The following is an 18,357-nucleotide window of genomic DNA, read 5'->3' on the forward strand; positions in this document are numbered from 1 at the left end:
GAGTCCATAGACAGAGGAGCCTGGTGAGCTATAGTTTATAGGATCACACAGAGTCAGACTTAGCATTTACACACACCATGAACAGATTATTTTATTTCTGTGTACTTTTTGCCTCTGTATGAGGAGTGTTCAGTTACGCTCTTTTAGGAGTGTGTTGTCAGTCTACCTAGGGGTTTAGCAGAACCCTTCTGCTAAATGGAAGAAACATAACTTGTAATTTACTGAAATGCCACGTGGAAAAAAAGTGGGGAAAAGGTCAGAGAACTAAGTTAGTGTAAAAATTTTAAATGTTCCTAACACCAAATCCTACCGTTAAAACCAGAAAACACCTGTGAATCCAGAAGGATAAAATAATGTCTGTCCTTGCCTTTACTTGCATATCCTGGATGAGGCTGGCTGATGTAGTAGAATCTGCCAGATCTGTAGTAGAATCATTTAAAAAATTCTACTTACTTAGAAGTTTGCTGGGAAAGTATTTGAGGTGGCATAGGTTTTTGAAAACAAAACATTTGACAGAATCCTGATAATAGATTTTAATTTTTGCATTTTTACTCTGTTAAAAATCTGAAATTTTGCATTAGGCTAACTAAAAAGAGAAAGAGAAAGATGGACATTGATCATCTGAGGGATGGATGAGTCCCCAGTTAGGATTCTGCTCTAGGCAAGGCTTAAGGAATCTGACTTAATGCTCCCCGTAGTCTTGCAGCCTGAAAACCAAGTAGTGACAAAGTAGACATTGTCATCAGTGTGAGCCATTCTCTGCGTCCAAGGGATTAAGCGATTCAAACAAAATTTGTCATTTTGGAGTTTGCAACCTAAGGGTGAAGCAGTGAAAAACTAAGAACCTGTTTAATTCTTATTCAGTTTATGTGTCCGTATAACCTGCTTATTATAAGATACCTAATTTATTAAGTATCAATTGTATGAATTAACATTTATAAGGATATTTCATCTTTAGACAGCTCTTTGAAATCCCATCTATTTAAAAATTTGCAAATAAAGATACATATTGAAAAATAAATGTTCCTAAATTTAAATAAATAAATTAATTCTTTAAATTAAAAATATTTGAGCTTGTACTCTTTTTATTCCTCTTTCAAGTGGTGTCAATATCAAAATGCCAATTAACTCCAGTGGACCTGATTGGGTGACTGTGATTCCCAGGAATATAAAAGGTAAAAGGAGCAAATGTGATGATTTGTTGTTTTTCCTGCTCAGTGTATTGAGTCTCTGTAGTTTCACTGAAGATATAAAGCCCCCTTTTAATTTGCCCTGGTTACTACTGGGCATAGTTTGCGTTTTAACAAAACTTCCAGGTGATTCTGATCCATTGGTACAGGATATTATTAAGAGTAAAAGAATTAAATTTAGAAGATGAAATATATGTGTTTTGTTTTTTGCAGAATAGTTATAATGAGCTATAGTCACTGGTATAAAAGAAGGATAAACATTATTATTTTTTAAAAATTTATTTATTTGGCTTTGTCGGGTCTTAATTGAGGCATGTGAACTCTTAGTTGTGGCCTGTGGGATCTAGTTCTCTGACCAGGGATCGATCCTGGGCCCCTTGCATTGGGAGCACAGAGTCTTAGCCACTGGACCACCAGGGAAGTCCCAAGGATGAACATTATTAAGTGGCTTATGTATTGGAAGGTGGTCACTTCTTGGCCTTTTGGCTAAGATCAAGTGCAGAGGGAAGATGAGGTCCTTTTAGCTGTTGAAAACATGTATGTGGTATCCCACAAAGCAGAGGGTGCAAACACTAATGCCCCAGGGATGAGGTGTAGAATACGCGTGAACCTAGCCGTGTGAGTATCGGCCATACGCACACCTTGTGTAAGTGGTGGGAAGGAACTGCAGAGCGGGGACCGTCTGAAGGTGGCAGCCCCTTGGTTCCTACACGTGGTTGATATGCAACAATGTGGACCCAACACAGCCAGGTCGAAAGATTTTTTTTTTTTCCATCAAAAACCTGAAGTCTTAATTTTTGAATGTGCATCTCCAGATTTCAAAACATTGGCATCCTGTTAAAAACCTAAAAAAAAATTATATTGTGTGGGCTAAATAAAACTTGTGGTCTTGATGCAGGCAGGACCCTGCCAGTCTGTATTTCTGATGTTCACTGTCAGTTGCCACAAGAAATCCCCATCTTTTCCTGTTTGATTTACTTGAACCCAGTGAGTTCCTAATCTTAGAGGATGCAAATGTGAAACATCATGAATGGAAATTGCTTGCCTTTTATCGGCCAGGCCCTCGATCCCACAGTCGAGATGTCAGTAAACATGGTACCCCCAGTATACTGTATCCCTTACACGCTCCCATCTGTCACTTCTGGAGGCTCGGACTCACCAACACTTCTGACCCTCTGTTCCACAGCCCTGGTTGTCTAGCTCACTAGATTCAGTCTGATGGGTTTTTAGAAGACGAAAGAAACCATGAATCAGTAGGAGCAGGGTACCCGGGCTTGGATGGGTACCCTGTGACCCCGTGATGTCCCCAGTTGTCCAGTGGGATGGTCAGAGGGAGGAGCTGTAGATGGTTTGCTTGCACCTGACAGGTCTTAGAGTTCAGCCAGGAAGTGGCTGTGGCTTCACACAAGGAGCAATAGGAAGGTCCTCTTAAACGAACAGGGTGAAGAAGTAGAGGAAAACAATAGGATGGGAAAAACTAGAGATCTCTTCAAGAAAATTGGAGAGATCAAGGGAATATTCCATGTAAGGATGGGCAAAATAAAGGACAGAAATGGTAAGTGCCTAACAGAAGCAGAAGAGATTAGGAAGAGATGGCAAGAATATACAAAAGAACTATACAAAAAAGATCTTAATGACCTGAATAACTGGAATGGTGTGGTCACTCACCTAGTGAAGTGAGTGTGAAGTCAAGTGGGCCTTTGGAAGTATTACTACAGACAGAGCTAGCAGAGGTGATGGAATTCCAGCTGAGCTATTTCAAATCCTAAAAGATAATGCTGTTAAAGTGCCATACTCAATATGTCAGCAAATTTTGAAAACTCAGCAGTGGCCACAGGACTGGAAAAGTTCAGTTTTCATTCCAGTCCCAAAGAAAGCCAATGCCAAAGAATGATCAAACTACCATACAGTTGTCCTCAGTCTGCTTGCTAGTAAGGTTATACTCAAAATCCTTCAAGCTAGGCTTCTAATAGTACGTGAACCGAGGACTTCCACATGTACATCTTGATTTAGAAAAGGCAGAAGAACCAGAGATCAAATTGCCAACATTTCTTGGATCATAGAGAAAGCAAGGGAATTCCAGAAAAACATCTACTTCTGCTTCATTGACTATGCTAAAGCCTTTGACTGTGTGGATCACAACAAATTGGAAAATTCTTAAGAGATGGGAGTACCAGACCACCTTCTCTGTTTCCTGAGAAACCTGTGTGTAGGTCAAGAAGCAACAGAACTGGACCTGGAACAATGGACTGGTTCAAAGTTGAGAAGGAATAAGAGAAGGCTTTGTATTGTTACTCTGTTTATTTAACTTATATGCAGAGTACATCATGTGAAATGCAGGGCTGGGTGAACCACAAGCTGGAATCAAGATTGTGGGCAGAAATATCAACAACCTCACATATGCAGGTGGTACTGCCCTAATGACAGAGTAAAGAGGAACTAAAGAGCATCTTTATGAAGGTGAAAAAGGAGAGTGAACAAGCTGGCTTAAAACTCAACATTAAAAAAACTAAGATCATGGCATCTGGTCCCATCACTTCATGGCAAATAGAAGGGGAAAAAGTGGAAGCAGTGACAGGTTTTCTTTTCTTGTGCTCTGAAATCACTGCGGATGGTGACTACAGCCATGAAATTAAAAGACACTTTTAATTTCATATTAAAAAGCAGAGGCATCACTTTGCCAACAAAGGTGTATATAGTCAAAGCTATGGTTTTTCCAGTAGTCATGTATAGATATGAACTTGGACCATAAAGAAGGCTGAAGAATTCATGCTTTTGAATTGTGGTGCTGGAGAAGACTTGAGAATCAAACCAGTCAATCCTAAAGGAAATCAACCCTGAATATTCATTGGAAGGACTGATGCTGAAACTGAAGCTCCAATCCTTTGGCCACCTGATGTGAAGAGCCAATTCATTGGAAAAGACCCTGACGCTGAGAAAGATTGAAGGCAGGAGGAGAGGGAATGACAGAGGATGAGATGATTGGATAGCATCACTGATTCAATGAAGATGAATTTGAGCCAACTCTGGGAGATAGTGAAGGACAAGGAAGGCTGGCATGCTGCAGTCTGTAGGGTTGCAAAGAGTCTGACACGACTGAGCCACTGAACAACTATAATTTTGTTTAGAGAAAAGAAGTATTCAGTAACTAATGAGGCTTTGATGGGTTTTTAGAGGAAGAAAGAAACGATAAATCAGTGGGAGCAGGGTACCCTGGGTTTGAGAAAACTGTTTTAGAGCAGGTAAACAATTGGAAAGAAAAGAGAAGGACAATTACTTTGTGTAATAACAAAAAGTCCAGCATGGGGGAATGTCATCGATGTTCAGCTTAGTGACCAGCAGAGGGCACTCAAAGATCCTAAATGAAGGGCTCCCATTATTAGTTTCATTCCTTTTCCGTCCCTCCTTGCCTTCCTCCCTAATTCTGTCATTCCCTTTGTCTTCTTTTTAAAATGTCTTGTTTTCTGTTTATTTGAGACTTAAATAAGGGTTGTGGAAATAGTACGAAGTTCCTGTATAGACATTACCCAGTTTCCCCTTACACTAACTTCTTAAGAAATCACAGCTGTGCTTAGTCGCTTAGTCATGTCTGACTTTGCGATCCCATGGACTGTAGCCCTCCAGGCTTCTCTGTCCATGAGGATTCTCCAGGCAAGAATACTGGAGTAGGTTGCCATTTCCTTTTCCAGGGGATCTTCCTGACCCAGGGATCGAACCCAGGTCTCCTGCATTGCAGGTGGATTCTTTAGCGTCTGAGCCACCAGGTACGCCCAAGAATACTGGAATGGGTATCCTATCCCTTCTCCAAGGGATCTTCCTGACCAAGGAATCGAACTTCGGCCTCCTGCATTGCAGGCAAATTCTTTACCAGCTGAGCTACCAGGGAAGCCCAAGAAATCATACAACACTTAACAAAAATAAGAATGGAACATCCATGTAACATTATTAAGTAAACTATTGGGTTTTATTTGGATTCCATCAGTTTTCTGACAGATGTCCATTTTTTGGTTCCAGAATGCAGTGCAGACCCCACATTGCATTTGGTTGTACATTTCCTTAGTCTTCCCACTGTGACAGATCCTCAGACTCTTGTCTTCTATGACCTTGACACTTCAGAGGAGCACTGGTCAGATATTTCTTAGAATCTCTCTGAACTTGAGTTTGTTTAATGTTTTCTTATGAGTGGGATGAGGTTATGCATTTTTGGGAGGAATAGGACAGGAATGATGCTGTATCCTTTTGCGGAGGTACATGATGTCCAGATGTATTACTAATGATACCTTGATCACCTGGTTTAAGTGGTGTCTGCCAGGTTTTCCATTGTATCTATTTTCATTGTAATTATTTTCATCTTTGTATCTACATGATATTCTGGGGAGATACTTTGAGGCTGTGATAGGCTAAATAATGGCCCCTAAAGATGTTGTTGTTGTTGTTAAGTTGCTCAGTCATATCTGACTCTTTGTGACCCTATGTCCATCGAATCAGTGATGCCATCCAACCCTCTCATCTCCTTGGTCATCCCCTTCTCCTCTGCCCTCAGTCTTTCCCAGCATCAGGATCTTTTCCAGTGAGTCGACTCTTTACATTAGGTGGCCAGAGTATTGGAGCTTCAGCTTCAGCATCAGTCCTTCCAATGAATATTCAGGGTTGATTTCCTTTAGGATTGACTGGTTTGATCTCCTTGTAGCCCAAGGGACTCTCAAAATATCCAGATCTTAAACACTCAAAAATATCCAGATCCTAATCCCTCAAATTTGTGGATGTTATATGTTATATGGCTAAAGAATATGTTATATGGCTAAAGAAACTTTGCCAGTGTGACTAAGTGAAGGTTTTTGAGCTGGGGAGAGAGTATCTGGATTATCTGAGTGGGCCCTAAATGCAGTCGCAAGTGTCACTTTAAGAGGGAGGCAGAGGGAGGCTTCCTACAGAAGAGAAAAGGCCATGTGAAGATGGAAGCAGAGAGAGATTTGAAGATGTCATGACCTTGGCTTTAGTAACAGAGAAATGGACCATGAGCCACAGAATGCAGCTCTAGAAAAGGCAAGGAAACAGATTCTTCCCTAGAGCCTCCAAAGAGAGTGTGGCTCTTCCCACAGCTTAGTTTTGGCCTGGTGATAGTGAATTTGGAGTTTTGGCCGTCAGATCTGTAAGAGAATAAATTTGTGTTGTTCTCAGCCACTAAATTTGTGGTAATTTGTTACAGCAGCCACAGGAAATTAATAATACAGAAACTATGTAAAACATTCTGTTTTTGTTCAAACTTTCATCTACTAACTTTAGCATTCATCACCCGATCTTCCCAGTAGCAGTTACTTCTGTGGTGTTCTAATGGTGATCTGCTCTATCTCTCCTTCTAAAGACATTTAGTAATTGGAATTTTTTTGTAAGGAAGAGTTGTCTCTTCTTTATCATTTGTTAATTTCATCAGTATAGGCTCATGACTATTTCAACTATTTCTTTGAATTATAATCCAATTCAATTGTTCAGATTGTTCCCGTTTTGGTAATTGGGAACTTCTTTCGCTTGGCTCTGTGCCCTTTTGACAATGCTTTCATTCTTTTCATTAATTATTTCTTTTCTTTCTTTCTTTTTTTTTTTTTTTTAGCTCTTCCTTACTTTCTGAAGGCACCACAAGATATTTCAGGCCCATTTTGTATTTTCTTTGCTGAGGCCATAGAAGGGCTCATAGTCTTTCCACTTTTATTATTTCCACCTATGAATCCTATACTTTGAAGATTTTATTTTCCCTTTGACATGTTGATATTCATTTATTTATTATTATTTTGACTGTGCTACAAGGCTTGTGGGATCTTTGTTTTCTTTTTTTCCTCTTTTGGTCTCACTGCTCTGTGTGCAGAATCTTAGTTCCTGCTGCTGCTGCTAAGTTGCTTCAGTCGTGTCCGACTCTGTGCGACCCCATAGATGGCAGCCCACCAGGCTCCCCCGTCCCTGGGATTCTTTAGGCTCCAACACTGGAGTGGGTTGCCATTTCCTTCTCCAATGCATGAAAGTGAAAAGTGAAAGTGAAGTCGCTCAGTCGTGTCTGACTCTTAGCGACCCCATGGACTGCAGCCTACCAGGCTCCTCCATCCATGGGATTTTCCAGGCAGGAGTACTGGATTGGGGTACCATTGCCTTCTCCGCTTAGTTCCTGTACCAGAGTTCAAACCCTGGTCACAGAGTGAAAGCATCCTAACCACTGGACTGCCAGGGAATTTCCTTATCTATGTGTGGAATTAACAATTCCTTAGTTAATTGATTTTCCTCCTCAAGCAGTCTTGTGGATTGCTTGAGATTGCCAGTGCCACCCCCATGCACGGACACAATTCGAGCACAGAAACATAACTTTAAGTTAGACTAGACTACCTTATTGGAGAAGGCAATGGCACCCCACTCCAGTACTCCTGCCTGGAAAATCCCATGGACGGAGGAGCCTGGTAGGCTGCAGTCTGTGAGGTCGCTAAGAGTCGGACACAACTGAGCGACTTCACTTTCACTTTTCACTTTCATGCATTGGAGAAGGAAATGGCAACCCACTCCAGTGTTGTTGCCTGGAGAATCCCAGGGACGGGGGAGCCTGGTGGGCTGCCATCTATGGGGTCGCACAGAGTCGGACACGACTGAAGTGACTTAGCAGTAGCAGCAGACTACCTTATTAAAGCCAAGCATCTGACAGGCTTTTCCAGGGTCTGAATTATTGCTGGATTTTTATAAGCACCAGCATTGTGGTCCTCAGACCACTAGCCTAATGTCTCAGGCACTTTGATGGCTTCTAATGTCATCAGCAACTAAACTAGAGCTCATGTGTTGGGGGGAGCTTAATCAAAGTTTAGAATATAACTAGATCTAATAACAATAGAATAAATATCAACATCTTTATAGCTTTCTATTGTTTTTCTCTATTGAAATTTGTCTTATAGGCAATAGAGCACACAGATATGAGGCATATAGCACAATGGAGTTTTACGTCTGTACATATCTTTGTAGGGTGACTCCCCAGTGATCCATGCCCTTCAGTTGTATGACAAAGTTGACTTAAAAAGAGAGAGAGAGATTATCCTGGGTCGATCTGACCTAACCATATAGGTCCTTAACAGTGACCTGGTGCTTCTAGAAGAAAGAGATTGAAAGTGTGAGAAGGATTTCAGGTGACGGAGATTCTTCATTGCTGGTTTTAAAGATGAAGGAGGCCACTGGGCCAGGACTGTAGGCAGCTTCTAGGAGCTGAAGGCCCTTCCCTGGTTAACAACTAGCAAGGAAATGAGAAACTCAGTCTGACAACTGAAAGGAACTGAATTTAGCTAACAATTTGAATGAACTTGGTAGCAGATTCTTCTCCAGAGCCTTCAGAAAGGAACACAGCCCTGCTGACATCCTGATTTCCACCTGTGAGATCCTGAGCAGAGAACCCTGCCACACCGCAGCCCAGACTCCTGACCTGCAGAACTGTGGGAAAATAAATAATCCTTGTTGTAAAATGTAGTTATTATATTTTTATGTATTTATTGTTTGGCTGTGCTGGGTCTTCGTTGCTGTGCACGGGCTTTCTCTGGTTGTGAGCAGGGGCTTCTCTGTTGCAGTGCACGGGCGTCGGGCGTCTCACTGTGGTAGCTTCTCTTGTTGCAGAGCACTGGCTGTAGGCGTGCAGGCTCAGGAGTTGTGACACATGGGCTTAGTTGCTCCATGGCACGTGGAATCTTCCCGAGAGAACCTATGTCCCCTGCACTGGCAGGAGTCTCACCCACTGTACCACCAGGGAAGTCTGCCCCTTGTTTTTAAGCTATTAAGTTTGTGTTGATTTCTTGCATAGCAATAGAAAATGAATTAACCAACTACTACCCAGATCAAGATATAGAGTGTTTATAGACTATCCAGCGTATTTCTAGCACTCTAGTTTAGCCCCTTGCAGTGAAAAATGCACTTTCGCATATCATAGTATTGAATTTTCACAACAACCCAGTAAACCAAGGTCCTCAGACATGCAGATGACACCACCCTTATGGCAGAAAGCAAAGAGGAACCAAAGAGCCTCTTGAAAATGAAAGAAGAGAGTGAAAAAGCTGGCTTAAACCTCAACATTCAAAAAATGAAGTTCATGGCATCTGGGCCCATCACTTCATGGCAAATAGATGGGGAAACAATGGGAACAGTGACAGACTTTATTTTCTTGGGCTCAAATTCACTGTCGATGGTGACTGCAGCCATGAAATTAAAAGATGCTCCACTTGCTCCTTGGGAGAAAAGCTATGGCCAACCTAGACAGCATATTAAAAAGCAGAGACACTACTTTGCCGGCAAAGGTCTGTCTAGGCAAGGCTATGGTTTTTCCAGTAGTCATGTATGGATGTGAGAGTTGGACCATAAAGAAAGTTGAGCGATGAAGAATTGATACTTTTGACTGTGGTGCTGGAGAACTCTTGAGTGTCCCTTGGACTGCAAGGAGATCAAACCAGTCCATCCTAAAGGAAATCAGTCCTGAATATTCATTGGAAGGACTGATGCTGAAGCTGAAGCTCCAATATTTTGGCCACTTGATGTGAAGAACTGACTCATTTGAAAAGACCCTGATGCTGGGAAAGATTGAAGGCAGGAAGAGAAGGGGGCAACAGAGAATGAGATGGTTGGATGGCATCACCGACTTGATAGATGTGAGTTTGAGCAAGCTCCAGGAATTGGTGAAGGACAGGGAAGCCTGGCGTGCTGCAGTCCATGGGGTCACAAAGAGTTGGACACGACTGAGCGACTGAACTGAACTGAAGCCAAGGTCCACGTCCAGTTAACTTAGGAAATCAGAGGATTGGTATCCTACACGTTTTTGTTTAGTCTTAACTTTGTGTCTGACTATTTTGCAACCGCATGGACTCTATCCCGCCAGGCTCCTCTGCCTATGGGATTTCCCAGGCAAGACATAACAGCCAGCAAGCCTAGTATCATTTGGGGAAAGGAAGCCCCCTCCTACCACCATTTCAGTAACAAAATGCGGTCTCTATGAATGGTGCCCCCTCTGCCATCACCCATCTCCTCAGCTCCCTAAGAAACCTTGGCAAGTCACTCTGACTTGCTTTCTTTACCTTTAAGAGATATTTGGACTAGCTTTCTCTGAGGTCCCTTTCAACATTCTCTGAATCTACAGGTATTTCTACCTCAGATAGCATGTGTAAGATGCTTAGCTTTTAGAGAAAAGAAAGAAAAAAAAATTCTTAAAGTTTTGTAGGGGGAATTCAAGGTTCAGTAAAAACTCAAACCACTGTGATCTCTAAGGAGCTAGGCACTCCTCGAGTTCCCAACACTGGACGGGGTGTGGCCGGACAGCTCAGCACAGTGTCCTCATTCCTTACCTCCCGGAGGTGGCACTCCTGTGCTCGAGTTCCTAGATAGGGAATTGATTGCCTCCATTTCTTCTTGGTCTTGTCCTTCTTTCCCCTCCTGAGTTCTAATTCCCTGCCGGAAAAATAAAAGGACCCATGTTGGTACGTACACATCCCTACCCTTATTTCACAAGTGTCCCTCTCATACTGCTCTTTCTAAATGGTTTAGGGAAATTTATCTCTGCCCATTTTTCTCATTTAGTCCCATTCGTGGCCCAGATAGCCCTTATTATGGCTAATGAATGATATGGAATGATGCTCTTTGGAGGAAAATTTAAGCTATGGGCTTTTAAAGAGAAGCCAAGACATTTTAGAGAAGTAGGGACCTTACTTGCAAATAATCAAAACTATCCCTTCTGATTTTGCATAAAGATCTTTATGTCTGCTCTTACAACCACCTCCGTATAAATTTCCTTCACCATCAATGTTCAAGATAAACATAAAGTTGAATAATGACTCGGTTATGTTTTTAAATTATTTTTATTCCATTTATACAGTACAGCTTAAGTGAAAATTCTTTCTGAGCTCCGAGAAACACTGACCTTTTAAACAGTTCAGACTGCTTGAAATTTAGTCGGGAAATGTCTTTGTCCCAGTTGACCATAAGAGGGCGATGTAGGTACACATATTCCTCTTTAAAAATACCTTTTGTTATCTAATGCTGCATGTTTAAAGAATTAATGTGAGGTTCAGTAATTGATTTGCTTTGCTTGACTTAACTCTGATAGTAAATATAATTAACATTTGAATGGAAATGGTAATTGTTTCCGGTGTGATATACATGTTTCTTTGTAACACTTACTTGACACAGAATAGCTGAGTATACTAACTTAACCTAGCAAAAATTGTGACTTTAAAATCACTTTTGATCCCCATTCCAGTAGATATTTTCTTTGGGCCCCAGGTGTGTTCTCTGGCCTGTGCAACCTTGATGTGTTGATATAATAAGGAACTTTGGGCAAGATGAGATGACATGGTAATGCCTCATTTAGTAGCATGTTGAGAAATTGCTTTTGAATAAGCCAAACATTTACCCTACCCCCCAGTTTTCTTTGATAGTCACGTTTGCCAAAAAAGCATTTATAATGCTGTTTGCTTTTCAATTGAGACCTTGAACCTGCAAAGAATTTGCAGATGCCTAAGAAAAAGGATTAAATATGCCCCTGTCAAATAGGGCATCTTCTTTGAAGGGAATAAAACCAAAATAACTTTGAGTAATATAGATAATATCAAGAAGTCAAAGAAGGGGCCTCCCTGGTGGCTCACTATGAAAGAGCCCACCTGCCAGTGCGGGAGACATGGGTTCAGTCCCTGTTGTGGGAAGACCCCACATGCCACAGGGGCAGCTGAGCCTGTATGCACCAGAACTGTGGAGCCTGTGCTCCAGAGTCCAGGAGCCACAACTAGAGAAAGGCCCCTGCAGCAGCGAAGACCCAGCACTGCCATAAATAGATAAAGAAAAGAAAAAATGAACTGGAGCGAGCAGATAGGCATTGGAAGGAGGTAGAATTTTTTTTTTTTTTTTTGATAAAAAAATCAAAGAAGCTGAAAATAGTCATGAGTAGGAAACTTACTTAAATTTCAATTTCTAAGTCATATGAGCACTTGGATTTTGAATTGTGGTTAAACAGGTGAGACTATAGAATTGCTGGATTATGATCAAGATTTGAACCTTGGGGTGTATAAGGGAGTGATACAAAATGATTGGTGGTTTTTGGAAGATTATAAACTTGAATAATAAGCGTTAGAAATGAATAAATGTACACTTTTCCAGAAAAAAGCCTAAAAGAAAATGGCTGGTATCCACAGACATCTTGTTTTGGGAAGTGATATAACACAGTGGTTAAGAGCATGGACTTGGGGGCTCACCTGCTTGGATTAGATCCTGACTTTGCTACTTCCTGGCTCTGGAACTGAGGTCAAGTTACTTAACTGTTTTGAAAGGTAGGACCTATCTTGAAGGGTGATCGTGAGCGTCCGATGAGAGAATACATTTAATTGCTCAGAACAGTGTCTGGTGCAGAGTAAACGTGCAGGAAATATTAGGCATCCCTGTTGAAGCATGTAAAGTGCTCTGTTTCCACTGAAAAATTCCAGTGGCATTTTCTGAGGGAGGTGTTTGGTAAGAAGGGTGTTGACTGTCACTGTGAAAGGTGTCCTGATGCTTGTGTGATCATGTGTAACTACGCTACAAGCATGAGTACACACTGCTGATGCAATTTTTTTTTTTTTTAATTTGGCCACACTGGATCTTAGTTGAGGCATGTGAGATCTAGATCTAGTTCCCTGACCAGGGATGGAACCCCAGCCCCCTGCATTGGGAGTCTTAGCCACTGGACCCCCAGAGAAGTCCCTGATGCAATTTTACTATTTTTCATTGTGTATAAGGACTTTTGAACCTTTTGTATTGTGGAGAGTAATTCTTTAGACTTTGTGTCAGTGGTTTGTTTTCTGTGTTCAGTGATGGTTTTCTGAGTTAATATTTGATTGTGGGACCCATTGATCGAAACTTTTGAATGAGCTGAGAAACATTAAGGACTAATACTGCCATGCATATATAAATGTGAATTTAAGTTGTTACTTGCCTCGCAGGCATTTGGGTGAGCCGTAACCCCAGATAGTGCTTAGATCTACACGTTTCCTTGGTTTTTGCCTGCTTTTATCTTGAGAAAAACATGCTTCATCAGAGGGAATGGTCAACGTCCCCTTTCCCCTTCTGTCCACAAACATCCTCACACCCATTTTAGATCTTCCTATTTTTGTGCAAAGCAGAACTTTTTGTAGGAGAGGGAAAGTCTGGGATTTCTTTGAGATGTGACAGCCGGAGGTTGTCAGCAGGCTAACAAACATAGGAGCATAATTGTGTTTTAACTTGAAACATTTTTTATGTATGACTTGTTGGAAGAGAATTTCAGAATATCTTTTTTTCTTTCAGAAACCAACAGCCTAGAACTATCTCAAGGCTTAGGAACTTTTCCTTCTGGTTATTATTACAAAGATCAGTGGAGGCCCAGGAGATTTAAGATGCGCCAGTTTAATGACCCTGACAACATTACAGAATGCTTACAGAGAAAAGTGGTGTACTTGTTTGGTGACTCGACAATCAGGCAATGGTTTGAATACCTCACTACGTTTGTTCCAGGTTGGTACTTTGCTTTTTGTTTCATAACTCCCATACACACAAGATCCAGCTCTGAAATAAGCAGACCCAGTCTGGTGCCTGCAGAAAGGCATCAGATGAGGGAAAACTGACTTCTCCGAAGGACTAAAGGCAAGTCCTGATGCTGGAGAGATGAGTGATAGTTTCTGACCAGTGGTGGGGCTGGCATGCATCAACGAAAGCTCTGGCTGCCTGTTGCAGTTCAAAGCACTGACAAGCCGTGTGACCCTGGACGAGTCATCTGCTTCTCAGGGCTTCGTTTCTCCAAGTGTGCGATAAGGTGCTGGACACTCACCTCACAGGTGTGAGGTGACACCCTTCTGACAGTCTAGGCTGTGAAATGGAAGTGAACATTTCCTGTTGTTTCTCTTCTAGTTCTGTTTGGTCCTACTCCAAGTTTATAACAGATTTAAGTGGAAGGAGTCAGACAAACTGTAGTCCAATTTACTGCATCCAGGCAACAGAGTGTCCCCGTGTCACCCATTGGGTGGTCGCTGTGTGACTCTGAGATGAGCTGCCTCTCACCAAGGGAGTCTGGCCAGTCCAGCCTTCTTAGCTTCCTGGTCTCACGGCTGGGCTCTGGGCAGCTCTTCAGACTTGGAATAAAACCCTGCTTATTGGAGGGCCGTCCCTTATTCTCAGGAGGCCTTTTCCTCTTCCCAGAAAGGGTGTGGATAGAGCGAGGAGGGGCGGATCCAGGGCAGCAGGACTGAAAACCCTGCTTAGAGTTTACAGAGCTGACGAACAGCTTTGTGGGAAATGTGTTGTTTTTTTTTTTTTTTCATTTTAAATTAATTTTTATTAGAATATAGTTGATTTACAATGTTGTGTTAGTTTCTACTGTACAACAAAGTGAATCAGCTATACATGTACACATATCCCCTCTTTTTTTAGATTTCATTCCCATTTAGGTCACCACAGAGCACTGAGCAGAGTTCCCTGTGTTATACAGTAGTTATCTATTTTATTATCTATTAAGTTTACTATCTATTTTATTACCTATTATCACTAATTATCTATTTTACACAGGTAGTGTATATATGTCAATCCCAGTTTCCCAGTTCATTCCACTCCCCCATCCCTCCTTAATATCTGTAAGTTTGTTCTCTAACATCTGTGTTTCTATTTCTACTTTGCAAATAAGTTCATCTGTACCATTTTGTGAGAACTATTTTTGATGGCTGTTTATGGACAGGACTTTTCACAAAACAAAATTCCACAGTTGTGAGTGGTTGTGTGTGGTGTTTTTCATTTTTCTCTTCTGTTTATTATATCAACTTAGTTTCAAGTTTCATTTGAAGGAAAGGAGGAAGTAGATATGACCCCCATAAGTAGAAAATTAATTATGATTTTGATTTGCTTATTTAAAAAAAAATTGAAACAGACATAGCAGAGTTCTAGTTGATAAAAGACAAGTTAAGCAGGAGAAGGGAAACCATTTGTATGGCATGATGCTAGGCACAGTTTGGTGCTGACCAGGCAGAGCCTTCCAGCAGTCGGTATTTGCTTGGTTCTTAAGTTCTAATGAGCTTGGTATTTCCTTTAATAGCAGTGATCGCATTGAGTGTCTTGTTCATTTTCCACTGTAGCCTTTGCAGACAGATTTTTGCCTGATAAAGCCTTGTGTCAGTGCTTGATCTTAATCTGAAGAAAGAATGGTAAATTGAGCTTTTATGCAATTTAATTGAGGCCAAATGCTAAGTAGTAAGGAGAATGAGGTATGAGATTCTAGAAGAGCCTGGGTGGGACCTCATGGAAAAAAAAGTGAAACCTTAACTTTAACCCTTAAAAGTAAATAATATGGGACAATTATAGTTTGATGTTACTTCTTCAGAATTGACTGTAAACTCCTTGAGGGCAAGGACTGTGACTTATCCATCTGAGCATTGCTGACTTTTTTTTTTTTTAAGCTAGGAAACTAATTTATTATTTACTTTCTTTTTTTTTTTCTTTTTGGCCATGCCATGCAACATGTGGGATCTTAGTTCTGCCACCAGGGATACAACTCCTGTCTCCTTCGGTGGAAGGGTAGAATCTTAACCCCTGGACCACCAGGGAAGTCCTGCCTTGCTGGCTTATAACACATTGGTGCTGGCACAGAATAGATGCCTGCTGCTGTTGCTGCTAAGTCACTTCAGTCGTGTCCAACTCTGTGCGACCCCATAGACGGAAGCCCACCAGGCTCCCCCGTCCCTGGGATTCTCCAGGCAAGAACACGGGAGTGGGGTGCCATTGCCTTCTCTGGAATAGATGCTTAGGCGATGTTAATTCAGTTGGGTTGCCAATGGCTATTTAATCTGGTCTGTATAAGGCACTTGTAGGACTCTTTAGGGATATGAGACAAATCCTTTTTCCCCATGGGGTCAATGTTCAGCTGTGAATTATACAGCTTCTTTTAGGGGTAATGAGGGAGGATCATCACTGATTCCTGGAATCATCAGAGGAGCTGGACTTGGAAACCCAACTTAGATAAAGGGGAGGGAGTGAAGGGAATTCTAATTTGTGCTGCTGTCTTTGTTACGACACAGAGAGAAGTTTTCTAAGACATTAACAGAGTTTTCCATGCATAGGGTGAAATTGAAAGTCAGAAGAAGCAAGGTTGCTTCTTTTCTTTTGCTTATTATAAAAAGAGGTATTTGGTTACTGTTATGTGTTTGTTAAAAAGTGGAAGTTATAGTTCTTGACCTGGAAGAAATATTTATCTGTTAGAACAATAATGTGTAAATGTCAAATTGATGTTTAGATATCAACAGTCAGTCAATACAAACAGGAAGATTTCTTGGCCTAACAGTTAGAGGTAAACAGGTTATTTTACTTCTGAGGTCTAGAATCTATTGCTGATGATATTACTTGTAATTTCTTGCTTATGGAGTGACTTAATAAATATGTTAGAATAAAGGTCCATTGAAGCTGGGGAGAGGTGCCAAGGTGAAGTGAAGTAAGTGTTTACATTTGTACCTTTTTGTTGTTTTACTTTAAAAAAAATTCTTTTTTATTTGAAGGATAATTGCTTTGTAGAATTCTGTTGGTTTCTGCCAGACAGCAACATGAATGAGCCATAGGTATACAGATGTTCCCTCCCACCTCTCTCCCCATTGTTGTTATACTTTTATTAAAAAAAGTTGTTCTTTGAAGCCACTAACTAAAGAATAATAAAAGTATATGGCTTTGTTTAACCATTCTTATGAGTCTGACTTTTCCTTGTTTCAGATTTAGTGGAGTTTAACTTGGGTAGCCCCAAGAATGTGGGTCCATTCCTGGCAGTGGACCAGAAGCACAACATCCTGCTCAAATACCGCTGCCATGGTCCACCCATCCGCTTCACGACCGTCTTTAGCAGTGACCTCCGTTATGTGGCTAATGAGCTGAATGGCATCGTGGGAGGGAAGAACACAGTGGTTGCCATAGCTGTGTGGTCTCATTTCAGCACCTTCCCCTTGGAAGTGTATATTCGGCGGCTCAGAAACATCCGTCGGGCTGTGGTCCAGCTCCTGGACCGAAGCCCTAAGACTGTGGTAGTCATCCGGACAGCCAATGTCCAAGAGCTGGGACCTGAGATTAGCCTTTTCAACAGCGACTGGTATAACTTTCAGCTGGACACCATCCTTCGGAAGATGTTCTCAGGGGTTGGAGTATATCTTGTTGATGCCTGGGAGATGACCCTGGCCCATTATCTACCCCACAAGTTACATCCAGATGAAGTTATTGTGAAGAACCAAGTGGACATGTTCTTGTCCTTTGTGTGCCCCTTGGAGACCTAGCCTGCCAGAGGGGACTGGAGGAATCGCTTTCAGTGACCTTCTCTTTCACCTGCACTACAAAAAGATAAACTTTTTTACATAGGTGGCCCCATGGAGAGATGGCTTCTATATGTACTGAAAATTTAGAAAGGAGCTGGACTTTATATAATCATTGTAAGGAGCTTGGAAAATACAGATTACACTTATATCTACCTATAGGATTTTTTTCCTATCTTGACTTAGCCACGGGTGAACCATTATTAACAGCATATACACATTATACTGCCCTTGTAACCAAAGATACTAATGAATGTGTCTGAACTAGCTTCTCTTGGCAGGGGATATTACTGTGCTATAAAGTGTGAAAAATGTTCTGACCTAAGTAAGGGGCAAGTTTGGTTGGCAGTGGAGTGTTTGTAGTTTATCTGGTAAAGGAGCATATTTGCATGAATAGCATAATTGGTCCATCTTCAGTGGAGGTGAATTTAACCCAAGGCTTGCAGTCACTGGCTCCTGTAACACACTGAAGACAGCTGTGTCTCAAGAGTTTCTTTTGATGATCCAGTTTTTTTCTGAATTACTTGAAAAGGCCGGGTATCCTTGGTCAGAACTTTCTAATGAGAATATTTACAGTGTCCTACTTTAATCTGGAAAAGAAGCAAAAGGGAAAGATGAAAGCAGTATATATATAATTGATATTTGTATTGGGTGATTGTTACTTGATTCAGCTAAGGATGAATACTTATTCTAAAATAGCCACTTTTGGAACTGAAAGGGAAAATATACAAAGGCAGCTTTATTTTTGTGTTCTGAAGTTCAAGGGTTTTAAGAATTGACTTTTATGTAAAGATTGCTATTGTTTGTTATAAAGTTGTGCAAATTATTTCCAGCAA

The 18,357-nt window shown here is 41.3% G+C and overlaps 1 protein-coding gene across 4 annotated transcripts in view; it reads left to right on the forward strand.

Annotated features, from left to right (window-relative positions):
- The window catches only part of NXPE3 (neurexophilin and PC-esterase domain family member 3), a 55,412-nt gene extending 37,055 nt beyond the window's left edge, over positions 1-18,357 (forward strand). For all 4 annotated transcript variants that reach the window (XM_019973720.2, XM_019973802.2, XM_019973642.2 and 1 more), the window contains 3 exons: positions 1,102-1,175; positions 13,500-13,706; positions 16,935-18,357. In XM_019973720.2, coding sequence (XP_019829279.1) covers positions 1,102-1,175; positions 13,500-13,706; positions 16,935-17,485 — 832 coding nt within the window. In that variant the 3' untranslated portion in view covers positions 17,486-18,357. The remainder of the gene's footprint in view (positions 1-1,101; positions 1,176-13,499; positions 13,707-16,934) is intronic.

This window comes from Bos indicus, chromosome 1 (assembly GCF_029378745.1).
Source record: "Bos indicus isolate NIAB-ARS_2022 breed Sahiwal x Tharparkar chromosome 1, NIAB-ARS_B.indTharparkar_mat_pri_1.0, whole genome shotgun sequence".
Lineage (NCBI taxonomy): Eukaryota > Metazoa > Chordata > Mammalia > Artiodactyla > Bovidae > Bos > Bos indicus.